Source organism: Agelaius phoeniceus, chromosome 1 (genome assembly GCF_051311805.1).
Source record: "Agelaius phoeniceus isolate bAgePho1 chromosome 1, bAgePho1.hap1, whole genome shotgun sequence".
Lineage (NCBI taxonomy): Eukaryota > Metazoa > Chordata > Aves > Passeriformes > Icteridae > Agelaius > Agelaius phoeniceus.
Window position 1 is genome coordinate 87,352,406 of NC_135265.1, and position 17,985 is coordinate 87,370,390.

General features: G+C 38.8%; 1 protein-coding gene across 5 annotated transcripts in view; it reads left to right on the forward strand.

The window, feature by feature from the left end:
- FHOD3 (formin homology 2 domain containing 3) overlaps positions 1-17,985 on the forward strand; it is a 376,643-nt gene that overhangs the window by 338,519 nt on the left and 20,139 nt on the right. For 3 of the 5 annotated variants that reach the window (XM_077182716.1, XM_077182714.1, XM_077182717.1), the window contains 4 exons: positions 5,846-6,036; positions 7,620-7,812; positions 13,326-13,355; positions 15,914-16,085. In XM_077182716.1, coding sequence (XP_077038831.1) covers positions 5,846-6,036; positions 7,620-7,812; positions 13,326-13,355; positions 15,914-16,085 — 586 coding nt within the window. The remainder of the gene's footprint in view (positions 1-5,845; positions 6,037-7,619; positions 7,813-13,325; positions 13,356-15,913; positions 16,086-17,985) is intronic. The other 2 variants (XM_077182715.1, XM_054633418.2) reach the window with 1 other exon arrangement.

Consider the following 17,985-nt stretch of genomic DNA (forward strand, 5'->3'; position numbering starts at 1 on the left):
ACAGTGGAAAGCAGAGAAAGGATAAAAAAAAAAAACCTAAAAAAGGTAGGGGAAAATCATGTTGCCTCCTGTACTCTTTCAGTGTGGTTTCTCATGTCTCACTTGACAGAAAGTATTTGTGTGCAGTTATCGTTCAAGTATGTTTTCCCTACATTATTTCAAACAAAAATAAATGCCAAAAGTCAAATTATTTTCCATGGAAAAAAAGTCCAGGAATGCAAGGTTTCTTGCAGTCATTCCTTGTGATGCCAGCAGCTGCCTCAGATCATGGCATGGGCTAGCAGGAGCAGAGGTGAAAGCAGAGCAGGCAAAGGCAGATCCTGTTGGCTACAGAGCATACTGGGGCAAGGGGAAAGGAGTTTCCATGGCAAATGAGACTTTGAGGTTGTGTCTCAAAGAGAGCAGATGAAGTTTAGCACAGGTACCTGATGGCACTGTGGGGTTTCAATAACATTCCAGGTGATATGACTGCAGGAATTGTTGCATGTGACATAACACTATCTGAAGGGACCTACGTCACCACTGACTGATATGGCTCTCCTTTGTCCCAGATTATGGAAACTGCCATACAGCATCTGCAAAAAGATCCCATGTAGTTAGGATATTGTTCAATGAAGCAAAATGCAATAGAGATGGGTGTACAATTGGGCAGACTCATCTGGTCATACCTCAGTAAGCACCTCTGCCATCTCTGTCCTGTAATTTTTCATTAGTGGGTTGATTCAGGTGCTCTCATTTCCAAAATTATTTTCACAGAATGCCACTTCTTACCCAGGAATTAGAAATGTCTGAGCAGAACCTTCTTTATATATTGCTTGCTTAAGAGAGCTGGCATCTATCTTGGTTAAAATGCATGCCCACAGTGTGCAAGTCAGACTAGCAAGGGTCTTGGGATAATTCTTGTGACACTTGGTGAAGGAAACCAGTCTGGAAATATTAGAGGAGACAGAGTTCTGAACATACGCCACAGAAGGTCGCTGCTCTCAGATGACAGTGTGTTTGCAAGGAGCAATTCTCAGAATTTCCTTTGGCACTGAACCAACTCAGGAAAAGAGGAAGATTTCATGTTCCCTGCCAGAACGCATCCCTGTAATAATGTGAGAATGAACGGTCTGACCCTAAATTATAAACAGCTCAGACTAGACTGTGGTCTGCTGCAGAAACTATCTTGAACTTTGAAAAGAGAAAGCTTGTGTGTGGTTATGTATATCTTTCTATGAGGTACAATAAAATAGTTGTCATTTTATTGTGCATTTAAGACAACATGTCATTGTGAAAGCATCAATCTTCTCTTAAATGCACCTTGTGACTAAGAAAAAATGCAGAAATCCAGGTCTTCCTTAGAAAATAACTGGATTTTATATGTTCACCACTAAAAGAAGCAAGCTATACCAATAAACAATAGAGTATCAAACAATAGAAATCTTATACAAGCATGCTGAGGCTATGTAATAAGTTATTCACTGGCCTTCAGAACAAAACTTTAGATACAGTGATTTTGAAAATAAGTCTTTCATCAGTTTCCATTCATTTACTTTTTTGGGGTTTCTGCTTCAATCCACTTGTGACATCTTTGACCCTGTTGAAGAGCTGAATGTTAACACAGGAGGCAGGAAACGTGAGTGTATTTAGGTGCAGCATCTTTGACTTTAGGATGGTTTTGTATTTGCAGTGGGAGAGCTTAGCCCAAAGACTAGAGGAGATTTAGCTGGAAAAGGGAACGTGTTTGTAAAGCACATTCCAGCTAAGGGAAAGCTGAAGAAAAATGACCTCTTATCTCACAGTGGCTGCAGTTGTTTGCAGTGCATGGCAGTGCATACCTGGAGTTGTATATGCTGCCCTGGGGAATATATAGTGGAAGGCAGGTTTGAACTACTGCATTTAATTCCCAAAGCAGCCATTCCTCTCTCCCAAAAAATAAAAAAGTGTGCAATTCCTGTGTTGCCATGAGGTATTTGTGGCCACACAGAGGAATAAAACCCCAACCCAAAGACCTGAAAGGCTCCCTGATCCATGTCCTGCCTGAATGATTGGAGCATGGTGTAGTATTTCATGAATGAGAAAGCTTTAAACTTTTATACATGGCATGTGATATTGGATGGAGTTGAACTTGAAAAAAATAGGCCTTGTAAGGACCAATGTTCAGGGAACCAGAACAAGCAGGGAAGTAAATGCTGAGCCATTTGGTGGTGGTGGCAGTTTTTGAGTCAGGTGAAAAACAGTGAGAACAGAAGCTGTTTGTTCTGGTATGTTTGTTTGTAGGTCTGTCACGAGGTACTGAATTCTCAGCCCAGTGGAATGAGAAACTTGGTAGAATTCTTTTTATTTTTGTTGTTTATGGGAAAGTCATCTGCTTCTATGGTAGCAAGCAGTAAATAATGATATAAAGTGATTAAAGTGAGAGCTGCTGTTTCTGGTATGTGGTTGGAAGGTTTTATTCTTTGGTCTGAGTCATTTGTGCAAAATGTGGTGTTGTGTTAAATTGAAAAATAGGTTTTTAATTCTAAAGTTGCCCATTAGTGAGTTTAGGGCAGTGGTTTGCTGAGGCTTACTCTGAGAGGCTTTTGTCACATAAACTGGCATTTACATTCTGCTGGCATATACTGTCTCTGGTTACTCCCCTCTGATCAAACAGTGTCTATAAGGCACTTCCCAGAAAACTGAACAGTGGGCCTAGCAAGAGATTTCACAGATACCAATACTTCTGAATATTTTTTAGCTAGTGTTAGTGTTATGGAGAGGAACCTGGCCAGAGGAATGAGGAACATATCAAATATGTCCCAGAACCATTTAGAAAGTTGCTTTTTTTAAATTAGTTTACAAATTAAAATAAACATTTCATAGCATTTGAAAGAAAGGATTTTCCTATTTTGCATAACAGCCTAAGACCACTCATTCTCTTTCCCACAGAAAAGAACATGTATTAATTTAAAAAATTTTAGCAGGAGGTATCTATTCTGGCAGCAAGCTGCATGTCTTTTGCACATATATGTGCTGAGGAGGAAGAAGAATGTATGTTTCCACCTTCCTCCAAATCCTTGTGCCAGGTACAATATCTGTACACTACTGTCCAGCAAGAAAGCTGTACTGACTATTTCAGATTACTGCTTCCTTTTATTCAGTGGAGCATAGTTATAAAATAATGCCACAGCAATTCTTGTCTGAGTACCTCCTATGCTCAGCTCTCCTGGAGCCACAGCTCACCTGAGTTCCTTCTTAGTTCCAGCATGACCATCCACCTGCAGGCAAGAATTGGTGCATCTTTTGTTTCAAGAAAGAATGAACAAAAAAGAGGATTCATATTTCTCTACTATTATACATCATTACTTCCTTTAGTGAAGTGTTAGAATTAAGCACATAAATCAGAAGGTGCAATCCATGATCCCTTAGCAATGCTATGTGAACTGGTAAAGAGGTAGTATGGTATTACAAATGCCTTTTTATGTTTTCTTTATGCATAACATATTGAATAATTGCCATTATTACCCCACACAAGTTTTTGTTCTCCTTATCATATGAACATGTTTGGGGATCTCTTGTAGTTGAGATTTCTCATCACTCTTACTGTTACATTTGTATATAATATCCTAAGCAGAACCACAGACCTGGAGCAGACTGAAATGTGATGGATTCAGTGTCTACACACAAAATGGGCACTGGTGAAATAGCATTTCTTAAAGTCTCAGGTGGGGTACCTGATTGAATCTGAGAAAAACTGGAACTTTAATATTTCACATGAGGATGTTTTTCTTCAAGTATATTCCTTTCTGTCCACAAGCAAGTGACCAAACACTAGAGAGCTGGCAGACAGAGATTCCATGGAGGTTTGGCACATTCTGTCAGGCACTGTACAGTTTGCCTTTGGGGGAATACACCAGTACATTATCCTGTACTGGAGCTCCTACTTTATTCCTTCCAGGACTCTGCAGCTCCTGCTCGAGCACACCTGTGCTCCACAGAGCTTTATTCCAAGAGAATTCAGGTGGTGATCTTCTTACTGCAGTCTCCTTAGGATTTCCATAGAGGACTGAATTTTTGTTTGTGCTCAAAAAACTCATGAGTGTCCTGTAGCCCAACCTGCCTGCCCCCATCCCTGCTGGAACTTCCCACTCCTGTGATTGTGCTGACTTGCTGACTGTTGGCAGATTTCAACGGGCCAGGAATTCACCACATTCCCCCCAGATTTGTTGTTCTCCAAAGATGTTTCTTGAACCCCTACAAGTCTGAAACTCAGACCTTTTCAATAGATTAAAATAAAACTCATTCTGCCATAAAATGTCATGAGTTTAAATTTCTCAGCTACAGAGGCTGAGATGCTTCCTCACCCAGGCTGGATAATTCTTACTGAGAAGGCCTAAACCTTGTCTTTTTTTTTTCCTTAAGAGGAATGCTAGTATTTTTCTCCATGTGTGTTTTAGGTACACCATCTGTGGAGAGCAGCAATGTGTTTATCATCAACAGTGAAAATACTGACCTGGAAAGGACTTTTTTTTTTTCAACATATGCATTGATATGGATATAAGGAAAGCAAATACCCCACAGCTGCTCCGCCTGCAGGGCTTTTCTGAATAGCAGAGTGGATCAAAGGATGTTTCTATTTCCTTGGGAAGAGGAAAAATTCATCACTTTATAAATCACAGCATAAACAAATCAAATCAATACCAGGAGCTTTTTAATAATAATGCATTTCTTATGGCTATTCTCAGTATAGGTCTCAGCAGTGGATGCTGCACACAGCTAAGAAGAATGAAATAAAACCTACCCCTGACACTGGTTTTCATTTTGCATTAAGGAATTAACTGCAGTATGAGACTGTAACATCCCAAGCACTGATGTGTTTAGAATCTGAGAACTAAGTCTGTACTTTATAGCTTCAGTTCATCTGAACTGTGAAGTGGTATTATAAAATAATTTTTTCCTTTCTCCAGAATTCCATAACATGGGTAGTTTTATTTTTCTCATCTGTTGTGTGCTGTGGCTGGGTCATTGATGCACTTTGTTTAGCTGTTAGCAGCACGTCCTGAGTGTCTCCTGTAAGAGTATCATGATTTGAACACCTTTTTTGGTTGATGAATAAAGGAGAAGCTCTCCCTCACCTTCTGTGGAATGTGTTGGCCTTTATCCTGATGAATGTTACTGTAAGGTGCAATCATTTATTTTAACTGTGTTGAGAGACTTTCAGAGTCATTATATGATCTCGTTACAAGCCAGTAAATTGGTATTGTATATCAAGGGATGAAAGTTAGTGCTGAGATCACTAAATAACACATACTTTCAATAGAGCTTTAAAAAATTCTGGCCCATGAATTTTGTGATTAGAACTAGATCATCTATTAACAAGTCAGTGCATGACTAGGGAATAGATCCAAGTACTTCCTAAAATGGAGAGTGCTTGGCGGGGTACAACAGTGAGCAGTAAACAGGGTATAAAAAGCTTTGAGTAGTAGAGAAAAGGATTAAGAAAAAGAGAAAGTTTTGTATTACCTCAGAAAGAACTGAGTCATGCAGTTGCTTGGTGCAAACATGAAGTTATTAGCAAGGGAAAAAACACATCACAATATTTTTTTTGTCCCTTCTTTAGATGTTGGGCCTCCACGAATAAAACCAAATATATGTGTATGGGTATTTGTTTGTTTGCAGCTTTTCTTTACTAGCATTACGTGCCTAGACATAGTGTGACAGAGAAAGCTATTTTTTATTGTTTACTAATAATTAATAATGTGAATTGATGTCATGCTGCCACTACCTTGACTCTTTCATATACACAGATTGCATTGCTTGGATATCCAGGTATACAACTGCAGTGTTTTCACTTCAAGTTACCTTTTCCTTTCTCTTTTTCCAGGTTGACTTTGAACAACTCCAGGAAAACTTGTGTCAGATGGAAAGACGGTGCAAAGCATCATGGGATCACCTTAAGGCTATAGCAAAGCATGAAATGAAGCCAAGTCTAAAGCAAAAAATGTCTGAGTTCCTTAAAGACTGTGCAGAAAGAATCATAATCCTGAAGATTGTTCATAGAAGAATAATTAACAGGTACAGAATTATACTGGTGACAGCAATACCTTGATAGTAAATGACTTGATAAAATTATAAGTTATGACATCATAAATATATGTGTTTTGTAAGTGTTTAATGCCCATTCCTGCAGGAAATGTTGCTGGGTTGTATGTGGTGCATATTTTGTTATAGCCTCCATTTAAGAAACACCCCCACTCCAGAAATTTCTATATTTTTGATTTAAAAAAAGCAATCATCCAGGCAATCCTTTATTAACAAGGTGCAATAACTGTCTTTTGCCTCCTAGTCCCCAAAAGCTAGTAGCTTTATAGATAAGTTGATTGATCTTCTGCTTATCCCTGGAATTTTTTTAAGGAGACTTGACTTACTGTCTGATAAACAAGAGCAGACTGTAGCAAAAAAAATTAAATTTTCTTGACAAATTCATCATATGCAGAAGCTGAAATCAGTCTTGTACAATGAGTTCTTTTGTAGGCAGAACCACTCCTATTTGCAAGATCTTCGACTATGTGTTTTATGCTTATACCAGCTGAAGACAGATTTAAGATTCCTCTCCCTAGGATTTGCAGTTGAGTTTAATGAAACTGTGAGAGGCTTTCCAACTTCTGGATAATTTCCAAATTGCTGTGGTCAAAATTAAGAACTGGATTCCAAATTATCCCAAATTTGTGGGTATACACTTGAGAAGTTGATTCAGTTCTTCTTTCATTTTTGTAATGACTTAGTGTTTATGCCTCAAGTAAGCCGAAATCCCAATTGCAATGGAAGGGAAGTGAATTCATTAGTTTCCTGTTGTGTTTATCATATGCATTGTGCACGTAAAAAAATTATCGACTTTCTCCTCTGATATCCTGCAACTTCTATGACAGTTTTTAAAAATGTTTTCATATACTTGCACCTTTCTAAGATTGGGAAGACTTTTTGTCCTCAGGGATGTAGATGTAGTTAAAAGGAATTCCCATACATTTTTACACATTCAGTGTGCTGCTGCAAATCATGCAATATAGAAGCAATATTAAAAACTGCAAATAGTGCAAAATCTCTGAATGCCACAGAAGCAGTAAAACTGTGAATTAAGAGTGTCCCAAACTAATGTACTTGGTAGATAATATAATTTTATGGTCAGTTTTGTGAACCAGAAATTCTTTCCTTCTTGTGTTTGCTAGCCTGTAAATCTGCATTCTTCTTGTCTAGACTTTGCCCAAAGTCCTAACAGCCTCTTTGAAGTTGCTTAATACAAATAAACAGAATTGAAACTTAATAAATATTTTTTTCTATAAGAGAAATGAAAGTGGTCATTCACGTGCCAAATTAGTCATATAAAGTGATGGAGTTCCATAAATATTTTATCTCCTGCATCAGCCTGGGAAAGTAGACTAGGATGAAGTTATCATAGGCTAGACTTTCATGGTTTTGATTATAAAACATACCAATGTTATGCAAAGCATCCATGAAAATTCTGTAGCACAAAGGAAATGATGGGAGCTAGTAATGTAATAAATGGACTCAGTGAAATATAGGGTTGTTGTTGTTTTTTTTCCAAGAGACCATCAATAAGGATTTTTTCCCCTTTACATCTATAACTCATTTTTTTCCAGGTTTCACTCATTTTTGTTATTTATGGGCCATCCACCCTACGCGATACGTGAAGTCAACATCAATAAGTTCTGCAAGATTATTAGTGAGTTTGCTCTGGAGTACCGCACCACCAGGGAACGAGTCCTGCAGCAAAAACAGAAACGAGCTAACCACAGGGAAAGAAACAAGACCAGAGGGAAAATGATAACAGATGTAAGTGGCAAATGGTATCTCCCATAGCATGGATTTTTAAAACTTTCTTTCACTGCATGTGGTATATGAAGTGTTGTTACTCTATTTTTAATTTTAGAGGTCCTTGTGCTGTAAGTAATGAATACTCCTCTATTAGAAGACAAAACTTGCAAGTCCTTGATTGTGTATAATTTCTGCTTCATAAAAATGTATAGGACAAGAACAAACTGAAATTGATTATCCAAAAAGAGCTCCTCTGTGTGCTGCACAGACAGTGTCCAGAATATCTAGAAGACATCAGGAGCCATGTATATCTGACCAGCCAAGAATATGAAAAAAAAAACCCCTAGAAATTATAGTCCTAATAGAGAACATAATTTCGGTGATGAATCATTGTAGCTATTTATTTAAGTGATTGCAACCAAATTTTAATGGATTTTTTTCTCCATCTTACAATATTCTAGTAGTCTTGAGCCTTGACATTTTATTTTTTTATGTCTGTGTATATATATATATATATATATATATATATATATATGGACATACACATGTATTTCATGTGCATTTTTTTCTTAACTTTAAGCACAGACCCAGCCAATTTTATGGTAATAGACTGCTTTGGGATTCTGAAAGGGTGGACAAATTTATGTCCACAGTAGATGTTACTCTGTAAATTTTTTGACTGTAAGATTGCATACTCATTGAATAAATTAAAATAAGATTAGTTTTCTCATTATAATAGGTTTTAAAATCCTCTTTTTATATTTTTTCTATCTTTTTTTTTTTAAGTTGATGTAGTTTGACTCAATCCAAATAGAGTTTTAAGAAGTGCCAGTACTTAATAAAAGTTTCCAGCTGTCTCAAAATCCAGATCTGGAGTCTCGATTAAATGCAAGTGTTTCATTGCATATGAAGCTACCCCTGCCTTTGGCATGAAAAGCCCGAAGCTGATTACAGTTTTATGACTCAGGCAACATGGGTCAATATAAATATATAAATACATATATATGTATTGGGACTGGCATCAATTGAGATTGTATTTAAGTCATTGACTCAAAATCATTTGTAGATCTTTCCTGGCAATATCCTCTTTACATTTGGAAATCTGCCCCATCTTGAGAAAATGTTAAACCTGAATTATTATCAAAGGATTTTTTTTTCTGTTGGTGCAGTCTCAGGTTTAGGAAGAGGTTCTGATTTTATACAAAGGGTGTAATATAGTCATTCAAATTTACGAAACTACCACTAGAAAAGTGAACTCATTTTTGCAATTGCTTCTTGGTTTTCCTGATGTGTTTTAAAGGAGACAAAAGACAACTTTAACCAATGCGTTTTATAAATTAAAATTTTCATTCCCTCACATAGCCTTGACAATTTTTACTAGTTTGAGCAAGACTGAGGTGTAAAGGAATTACTGTTTTCCTACTGTGTTCCTACCATATAATGTCGTTTTTATGTATTATCTGTCCAGAATAACTGCTGTGGCAGGACAAAAAGCTGCAGAAAATGCGAGAGGCAAAGGAGTTCTGATCACTGGCAGCTGGGTTCAGGAAGCAGAGAAATGGGACCCTTTCAAACCACAAAGAGTCTCAGGCTTGACAGTGAGTCAGCAAGGGGCAGAACCAGGGGCAAAGGCCTGAAAATGGAGGGAAGGAGACATCAAGGCCTTTCCAGAACAAAAGTAGTATTGGAGGAAGATCTCTTGTTAAGCTCAAGATGCTGCTGAGATTTGGCAAGAATTATATGCTATCTGACAGTTAGTGTTACACCAAAAAATATCTTACAGATTTTAAAAAAGGAAGTATATTTTGCCTATCACTAATTTATAATTACAGAACAGTCCTATTAGCTTGAAACCAAAAAGCCTGCGTGAGTAAAAACCAACAGTCTTGAAAACTGCCCTTACAGGAATGTTCTTTAAGGGAGTTATTAAGGTGGCCACATAGTTATTTCAGAACATAGCTAAATCTCTTTGAGCACAGCCCAGTAATATGGCCTCGTTTACCTTTTATTTGAACTGCACTATATGGTAAAACTGAATTGAAGTTGCATCAGACTATTTGTCACGGCTTCCTCTGACAACTTCAAAGTTATATCTACCTCAGGACAAGTTTCCAAGTCAGCAGGATGGAAGATATTTATGTGTGAAGAATTATGAAAACGTGGAATTTTATTGTAGTTTTGTTTTGGCTGTGGTTTGTATCTGGTCTTGATTTTCTTAGTGTTTTATATTGGAAGGCTTGGAAAGGGGAGATGGATCAGTAATGCATTGACAATGATTCACTAGTTACAAAATACTGATAGAAGAAAGTTGAGATCTTGACATTGGAAAGAAATTCTTTGTAGAAAGTGATTATAATATGCAGTAGTCATATGGAATTTTACTTTCTGCTTTTGATCACCTAAAAGTATTGTACAGTTATTTGAAACGTACCTCCCTGTCCTTTTGAAAGTTTCCTCAGAGTCTCATTTTTATCACCTCACAGTACACTCCTTTTAGGCAGATGAGGAGGGATTCTAACAAAAGCAGGAAAGGAATAAGCCAGAACCAGCCCAGTTCTTAAGGAGAAGGGCTGTATCTCTCAAACCTTGTTCCCCCTGCAGACTTGGAAGGCAGAGGGTGCTGGCTTGTTGCATGGAGAGTCTGCTGGCTCTTGACATGGAGAACTTACATCAGCTTCAACAACTGCTCACATGGAGAAGGGCTCAGGAGCACAATGGGGAACATTTCCAGTCTTTCTTTCAGCCTTTTACCACAGATATCTTTGTGTTTAGATGTTCTTTAGTAGCTGAAGTTGACTGGGCACTGTCAGAGTAAATCTTGGTGAATGCTGTCTGGAGCACATGGGTAAGGAAAAAAAAAAAAGTTTTTTGCCACAGTTTCACAGGGAAAATTACCTAGTCTCTGTAACCTTATATCTGGCTTTAGCCAATGATAGCACACATTTCAGGCACTCTAAAAATAACAAGCAAGCAAAATAGGGAAGAAATGCAATTATAGATGCAAGTCTGAGCTGTTAAATTATTTTTAATAATAGTAGGTAATATAAGCATCTGTCTCCCAGATTTATGAAGCTCTGCTTTTCATGATACTTAAGAGTTTCAATTCCAAAATTGCTGTGTAATAGACATAATATTCTGAAACAGCAAATCCACTGCACAGAAATGCGAGCCTAAAGGAAAAATGTGAGGAAGAGAAGGAGAGAGAGCCCAAACTGTCCTGCAACATCTAATATTGAATGACAGAAGAATCAAATGGCCTTTTTTCCTTCAAGTTAACATCTTGTGTCTGCAAGTGGTATTCAGTGTACCAATATTCTTTCACTGCTTTTTGATAATATTACGTGTTTAAAAAATCCTAATTTATTGCTATTTCTCAGTGGTTTTTATAATGATGAAATAAAGAAGTAAATACAAGATAGAATGTACACACCAGGGTGAAGGGCAGATTTCCTTGTGAAACATAAGGTTGGTTTGTTTATTTTGCTGCTATTACTTCTGTTGTCAGTATTTGCTAGAGGCAAATGCCTCTTCAGACATGGGAATATGAAGGGAATGGTGAGCTATTCTTCCTGTGCACTGGAGTAGCTTTGGGTGTAGGACAGTGGTTCCAGGAGTGTGTGTTCTCCATGTGGAGCCAGAGGTAGAGAAATGGTAATGCCCAGGTACTGGAGATGGGCAAAGTCAAGCAAAGTGCCCTTAAAGTGAGTCCACAGCAAATCATCCTAGCTAGATTAAATGGGCTGGAAGGCCAGCAGCTGGGCCTTTACCTTGTAAAAAGCTAGCTTGATACAAAGTAATACTATAAATATGCTTTTGTTTGGAGCACAGTCTTTGTAATGTGTGTTCTCTAGTATGTTATCTTGCCCTGACTGCCTTTTTGTATTGTTTAGCTTAATTTACTCTTCTTCTGCCCTTTACTTATTAGCTGAATGTACAGAATGATGCGATAGATAGATAGATAGATAGATAGACAGACAGACAGATAGATAGATAGATAGATAGATAGATAGATAGATAGATAGATAGATAGGATAGACAGATAGATAGATAGATAGCTATAATAGATGATAAATAGATATAGATGATAGAATACAAGACTGTTTGTATTTCCTATTCTTCTTTCTGTTTCTTACTCATGACAAAAAGTGAACAGTGGTCCTCTTCAGAAAAATTGCTTTATAGAGTGACTCCCTGCCCCCCAGGGGACAGAAAAAAGACAAACAGACAATTTTAGTGCAAAGGGAACATACCTGCTATGGTCTCTCTGCAAAACACACTGCCTGTGTTTCTGTCAGTACCACTGTGTCCAAATTAGAATAAGCATCTCACTCTTTGCATAAAACATACCCTTAAAAAGTAATGTTAATGTGCTGCTCAGCAGTCACAGCTAATCTTCTTATGGAGATTGTGCTGAAACTAAACTGAGGGCCAAAGTAAATCAGGCTTTCATATTTAATGATGAATGTTTCTGGAACAGAATGTATCAATCCCAGACAGAAATCAGAGCTGAGATGGAGATAAGGTCAAAAATGTGTATTAGTAACACGAGGGAGAGGAATACTATTGGAGGAATGCTTCTTCTAAAAAAAAAAACAAAACAAACCCCACAAATTAAAAAAAAGTGCATAAAATTTCTGGACTATGTTTGCACTTTATAAACAATCAAACTGAAAATTATGGAAACAGGGAGCCCAGATACTTGAGAAGCCGTGTTTTACTTTGGGAAACTTCCATGTGGGGTATCTTCTAGCCCAGTGAAGAATTCCCAAGGCATTTGGGAATAGAGATCTAAATAGTTTTCTAATTCCCTGTAAATCCCCAAATTTAAGAGTACTCCATATCCCACAATATTTTTGTATGTCTGTTGCATTTAATGTAGTGCAACCGTCAAGATCGTTTTAGATGCCTGCTGTCACAGAGGGTGAAGGCCCTGAATAACAATGAATAATTGCATCTCTGATTTCCAGGATCAGGTATCAGGCAGCTACTGGAGAACTTTAAGCATTTATTGAAAGACTACCCAGCATTTGATTTGAGTGCTCTGTTGAATTGGTAGTTGAAAAACCCCAGCTTAAAAAAGGAATTAAAACAAACACTTAAGTGTAGAGAAAAGGAATTGCCAAGAAGTTGACCTCTGCACTGAGAGGAACAGCAGCCAGGACCTCCCTGTGCTGCACAGAGCTGGAAGAAGGAGAAGGAGCCCTACCTAGTGTTGTCAGCTTCCATGGGGCAAACAACCTCATGACTCAAGGGAGAGAAATGGGATGGGTTAGGGGTAGTTTCAGTTCACCATTTCTGTAAGGAAAATCAGGAAATTTCTACATACAGTACTGGCAGGGACAGAAAAAAGAAAAAGAAAAGCAAGCTGATTGTCTAAGGCATGAAAATGAACTCCTTATATGTCTTCTATTTTTATGTCCTCTTATTGCATAAACAGTACCATGGTTACCTCTTACTCTGTCATGGCTTGACAGTGCTGTCTTTCCTAAATCTTGCTGTTTGTCCTTCTCCACCTTGTCCTTTGTTTCCAGTGGCAGACCGATGAAGAAGAGGACGTTGAGGTATGGTTCTCTGAAAAAGCATGTCATCTCATGTCTCCTGTGTGCTGTGACATCTAATTCCTAACTCAGTATGGACTGCTCAACTCCATCTGCTCAAATGGAACTATGAACCATGACATACTTCTCATACCTTTTTGTCTCAATCATAAGAATAAATTTTTACAGTCAGCTTTAACCATATGCATTCCTGTCCTCTTGAATAAGGAAATCCTTATCTGAGGCCTTAATAATTTTAAGTTTCCTCATTTCTTTTCCTTACTGTCTATAATGTACTGCAAATTCTCCCCATTATCCAAAACATCAGTGATCTAAATGTTATGGATATCATAAATTACCTTGGGCTACGGATTACCAGGTTAACTTCATACTCCTTAAGCTGTGTAACCCCATATGGTATTCTTTTATAAAGTTTTCAAAAACATCAGGATATGGGGCTGTTAAGCAAATCCTAACTGTTTGCCTTGCGGTGTAAATAGAGAATGAGACACTACATTCATCATAGAGGTGAGCCATGGAGTAGTTCATGTATCTATCATAAAGTGCTCCTGAAGGTGATGTTCTAGCTATATTCATAATAAAAGTTTATTGACTTGAGGAGCATCTTTTTTGTAATGCATTTTTTTGTTCAGCATTAGAGCTTTCTTCAATTTGCGGAACATAAACAATGTGGCTTAATGCTGTTTCACAGTGGTGGTCATTTTCCCACCAGGCTGGGGTTTGACCAGCAATTTATGGCAACATCGGAAATGAAGGAAATGAAATTAAACTTTTGGCTCTAGAGCTTTGCCCCCCAGTCATGGTTTGTGATGTACAGCTTAGGGCATGGAAAGAAAATTACATTAATTTGCCTGTTTATGCCAACATGTAACTAATCTGTGTGAACAGGAGCTAACAGTTATGTGGAGGCTTTATCCTTTGGAATTTTTTGGAAATTGTATTGATTACTGAACAACCCACTTTGTAAAAGAGAGTAGTCTTAATGTGAAAACGGCATGTCCTTTCATAGGAGTTTTTATCTAATATTTTTCTGACTCTTAATTTCACATGTGAAACTCTAGCACTTGCATACTTTTCACATCAAAATGTTTCAAGCTAATCTTTTAACAAGAAAACAAACTTCTAGCTGTCAAAATAGGTCTTTTGCTGATATATTTAGCTCAGTGCCTTGTAGGGATTATTGTTTTGCTACTCACTTGCTATCTTACCCCAAAAAGTCACTATGTTAAAATAGAATCATCTTATCATTGGTTTCCAGATTAAACTTTTTCAATTTACAGTCTTGAGATGGGGACTTGATCAAAGCTCTGAAAGTAGGGCTCAGTCTTTTCTTTCAATTACCACTCTCTGACAAAGAGCTTTGCAGGTTTGCATCCCTTTAACTAACTGGCTTGATATCATCAAGTGAATAATTAATGTTGTTTATTATGCAAAGGAAGAAGAGAATGCAGCACTTGTCCTTTCATCTGTGCTGAATTAGAGTAAGAAAGATTAAAAGGAATAACAAAACATACTTCTCTGTCTGATGCTGGGCTGATATGAGTGAGAGTACTGAGGTTTATTATTATCTCTTGATGCCTGTTTGCTGTCAACAGGGTCGGTATTTCCTGCAGTCAGGGCTGTATTTCCAATGTGCTTTGACCTTTCTGTAGATAAGAGCACAGTGGTGAATACCAGCATCCAGGCCCTTTGGAGGCAGAGTCTGGGAAGGAAGAGCAGCCCAGCAATGCAAGCCCTTCTCCTTAGGAAGTACCCACTCCTGCTGCTCCCACTCATTCCTAGGTGTTTGTTTTGGTCACTGGTGGGGATGCTACATACCCACACTGTGTGTGCCCAGCTAGTGTAGCTGCTGTTGTTCACAAAGTCGTGGTGACAGGGAAGCAGAGGGCAGACTCCTCAATCTCTTGTAAGGTTTTGTTTGTTCTTCTGACTTCTGACTGCAATTTTTGTGTTTCAGCCATAAATAATTTGTCTGGGTGTTTTGGAACCAGGGACTTTTTAAGTGTTAGTGATAATGTGTATTAAAGTTACCTGTAGATAATTGGGTTTTAGAGGAGAATGAGAGTTTTCTGAGCAGCAAGGCAGAGAGGCAGGAGGGAAAGGTGTCTTTTCCTAGACCACTGTCCCCATTTTGCCTTGCTAGTGAAAGTTGATTGTACAGAAAAAAAAAGCAATTTCTTTTTTCTGTTGGGTCTCCTGCTGTTCCTCTCAGCATTATGCCTGACCCCAGATCAGGCCCAGTCTGGATTGAAGGTTTCAAAGCAAGTCCTTGCTTTGTTCCTTTTACTCTCAGACATAAGGTCAAAATTACAAAGCTCAAGCTAATGCATCTGTTCTTTCTCTGACTGTGTCTGCTCCCTGCTGTCACCCTGTTTCAGGTTTATTTCTGGTCAGAGTGAATGCTCTGGGAGAGGAGCAACTGTTGCTGGGCTCTTTTGGGAATAGCCCTACTCCAAACCAAGCCTGGGAGGACACTTCTTTCCTTGCAATTCGCAGTCGAGCCCCTGGCCTATTGTCCATGCTGTTCTCAGTTGACACAACAAATCCTTTTCCTCCCGCAGTCTGGCAAGTTCTCCAGCAGCTCCCCGCCCTGCCAGAGCCAGCCCCAGGGCCTGCAGTATGCCGAGGATGCTGCTGAGCACGAGAACATGAAGGCTGTGCTGAAGACCTGCTCCACGGGGGGGGACAGCACCATGGCCCTCGGCGTCCGCACTCGGAGCCGCGCCAGCCGAGGTGAGCGCCAACGTTTCCTCTTGGCCACCTTTCCTGGGCTGTGGTAGCTGCACAGTGGCCCAGACGTGGGTCATGAATCCCTTGGGTACCACTCACAGCTGAAAAGGTGGAAGGGGAAGGAGAACATCCCAGTGTTGTTTGCATGATAGAAGTGATTTGAGGCAAGGGGATGAAAAAGAATATCCTGACATTTCAAAACAATTTTCCTGATGCTTCACAGCCAGAGTAGGGGTATCAGGAGTCCAAGACTGCAGAAATTTTCAATTCTCCCTGCATGATGATGGTGACTGCCCACTAACGCACCAATTCTTGTTCTCATCATGAAAGCAAAATGGGCCATCTGGAGAATCCAGGATGTGGTTTTCTCTTTGTTTTCAATAGAAGCAAGTAGAAAGTAGCAATTCAAATTCAAATGAAAAGACTTTGCAGCATTTTATGAATGATTGGGGAGAAAATGGGTAGGAAAAAGGTGATGTGTCTTTTAACCACCTCCCTGTTAAACTGAAAAGGTAATGGGTATTTGCATTTGTGTTCCTCTCATCACTCCCATAGTTGCAATACATGGAAGATGGTTTTGGAGTAAAGATGATGCACCAAAATTCAAGTCTTCATTTTCTTACCTGGTATTTCTTCTCCTTCATATCTGGATATCTTACACTTTCTTGATACCTTTTTTTTTTTGATACAACTGATAGCACATCCACAGCATCCAACTCTAAGTCTGTGTATGTGTAGCTTACTAAGGCTTAAAACCATGGTCCTGGCTAATTCAGAAGTTTCACAGCCCCAGTGTAAGAAGCCAGTCAGCTAAGTTTGAAGATTAAATAATTCAAGCTGCACTGCAACAAGCTGAACAGCTGAAGTAACTCACTGAATTCTGATGAGGAGAGTGTCCTGACTGTGAGAGTCAGCTTGTGTTCCCCAGAAAAACAGCAGAGGCAAAAGATGGGTGAGCCAGACAAGAGCTTGTCAGATGCACTGTTATAGTAGAACTGCTCCTGAAAAAGCAAGGAGATGAATCAGCTGAGTAAAGGCTTAATCAAAGCTGTTCATGGACTTCAGAGATGTGGTATAAAATGGCCTGGTTGGTGATTTCTAAGCTGCTTGCAATTGTACCACATCCACTCCTGCAAAGCTCACTGTCAATGTTCACACTGCACACTAGCCTTCAAGTAATTTAAAAATAAAATGCACATAGAACTCCATCTGCTCAACTGGAACTAGTTGGAGTAGCCAGTAGTGGAGGAACCCAAAGATGTGTTACACAATGCTCTGTGGGGTGAGGAGTGCCAGGGCCTTGGATTTGGAAATATGGCTCACTTGTTTGTTTGTTCTTTTAACCAAAATTGCTTTCAGCTTTTCAGCTTGCCAACAACTCTTCCACTCGCAACAGAGCACACACAAACTTCTGTCACTCCAGGACACGTACAGCTCTGTGATAGGAAGGTGAATTCTTCATTTTGAAGGGGGCTATACATGTCAAACCACACTTTATGCCCTTTTCTTGTCTCCTTTGCACTAGGTTGTGATACAGATGCTCAGAAATTGTTATGTCTCTCTTTCAGTACAAAAGGACCTGTGTTTCTGATTTGCATCAATCTCTAAGATGTGCCATGTCTTCTGCTGTCTTTGTAATAGGAGCAGAGAGAAACATGGTCACACTACATTATCCATCCTTGGCTTATAGGCAGCCTCTAGCAGGCATTTGCCAGTTGTGTGCTCAAGAGCAAGACACCGCAGCTTAAAGGAATGGAAAGTGTGTATATAAATATATATATATTATAATTGTGTTTGAGCTCTTGGCTCTCTCCTGGTACAGCAAAGATGCTAGGCTATTATTTAGAAATATTCTCCATTAAGCAGATTCTTCTTTTTTTTGGTCGAATTGAAGTTGGGATGA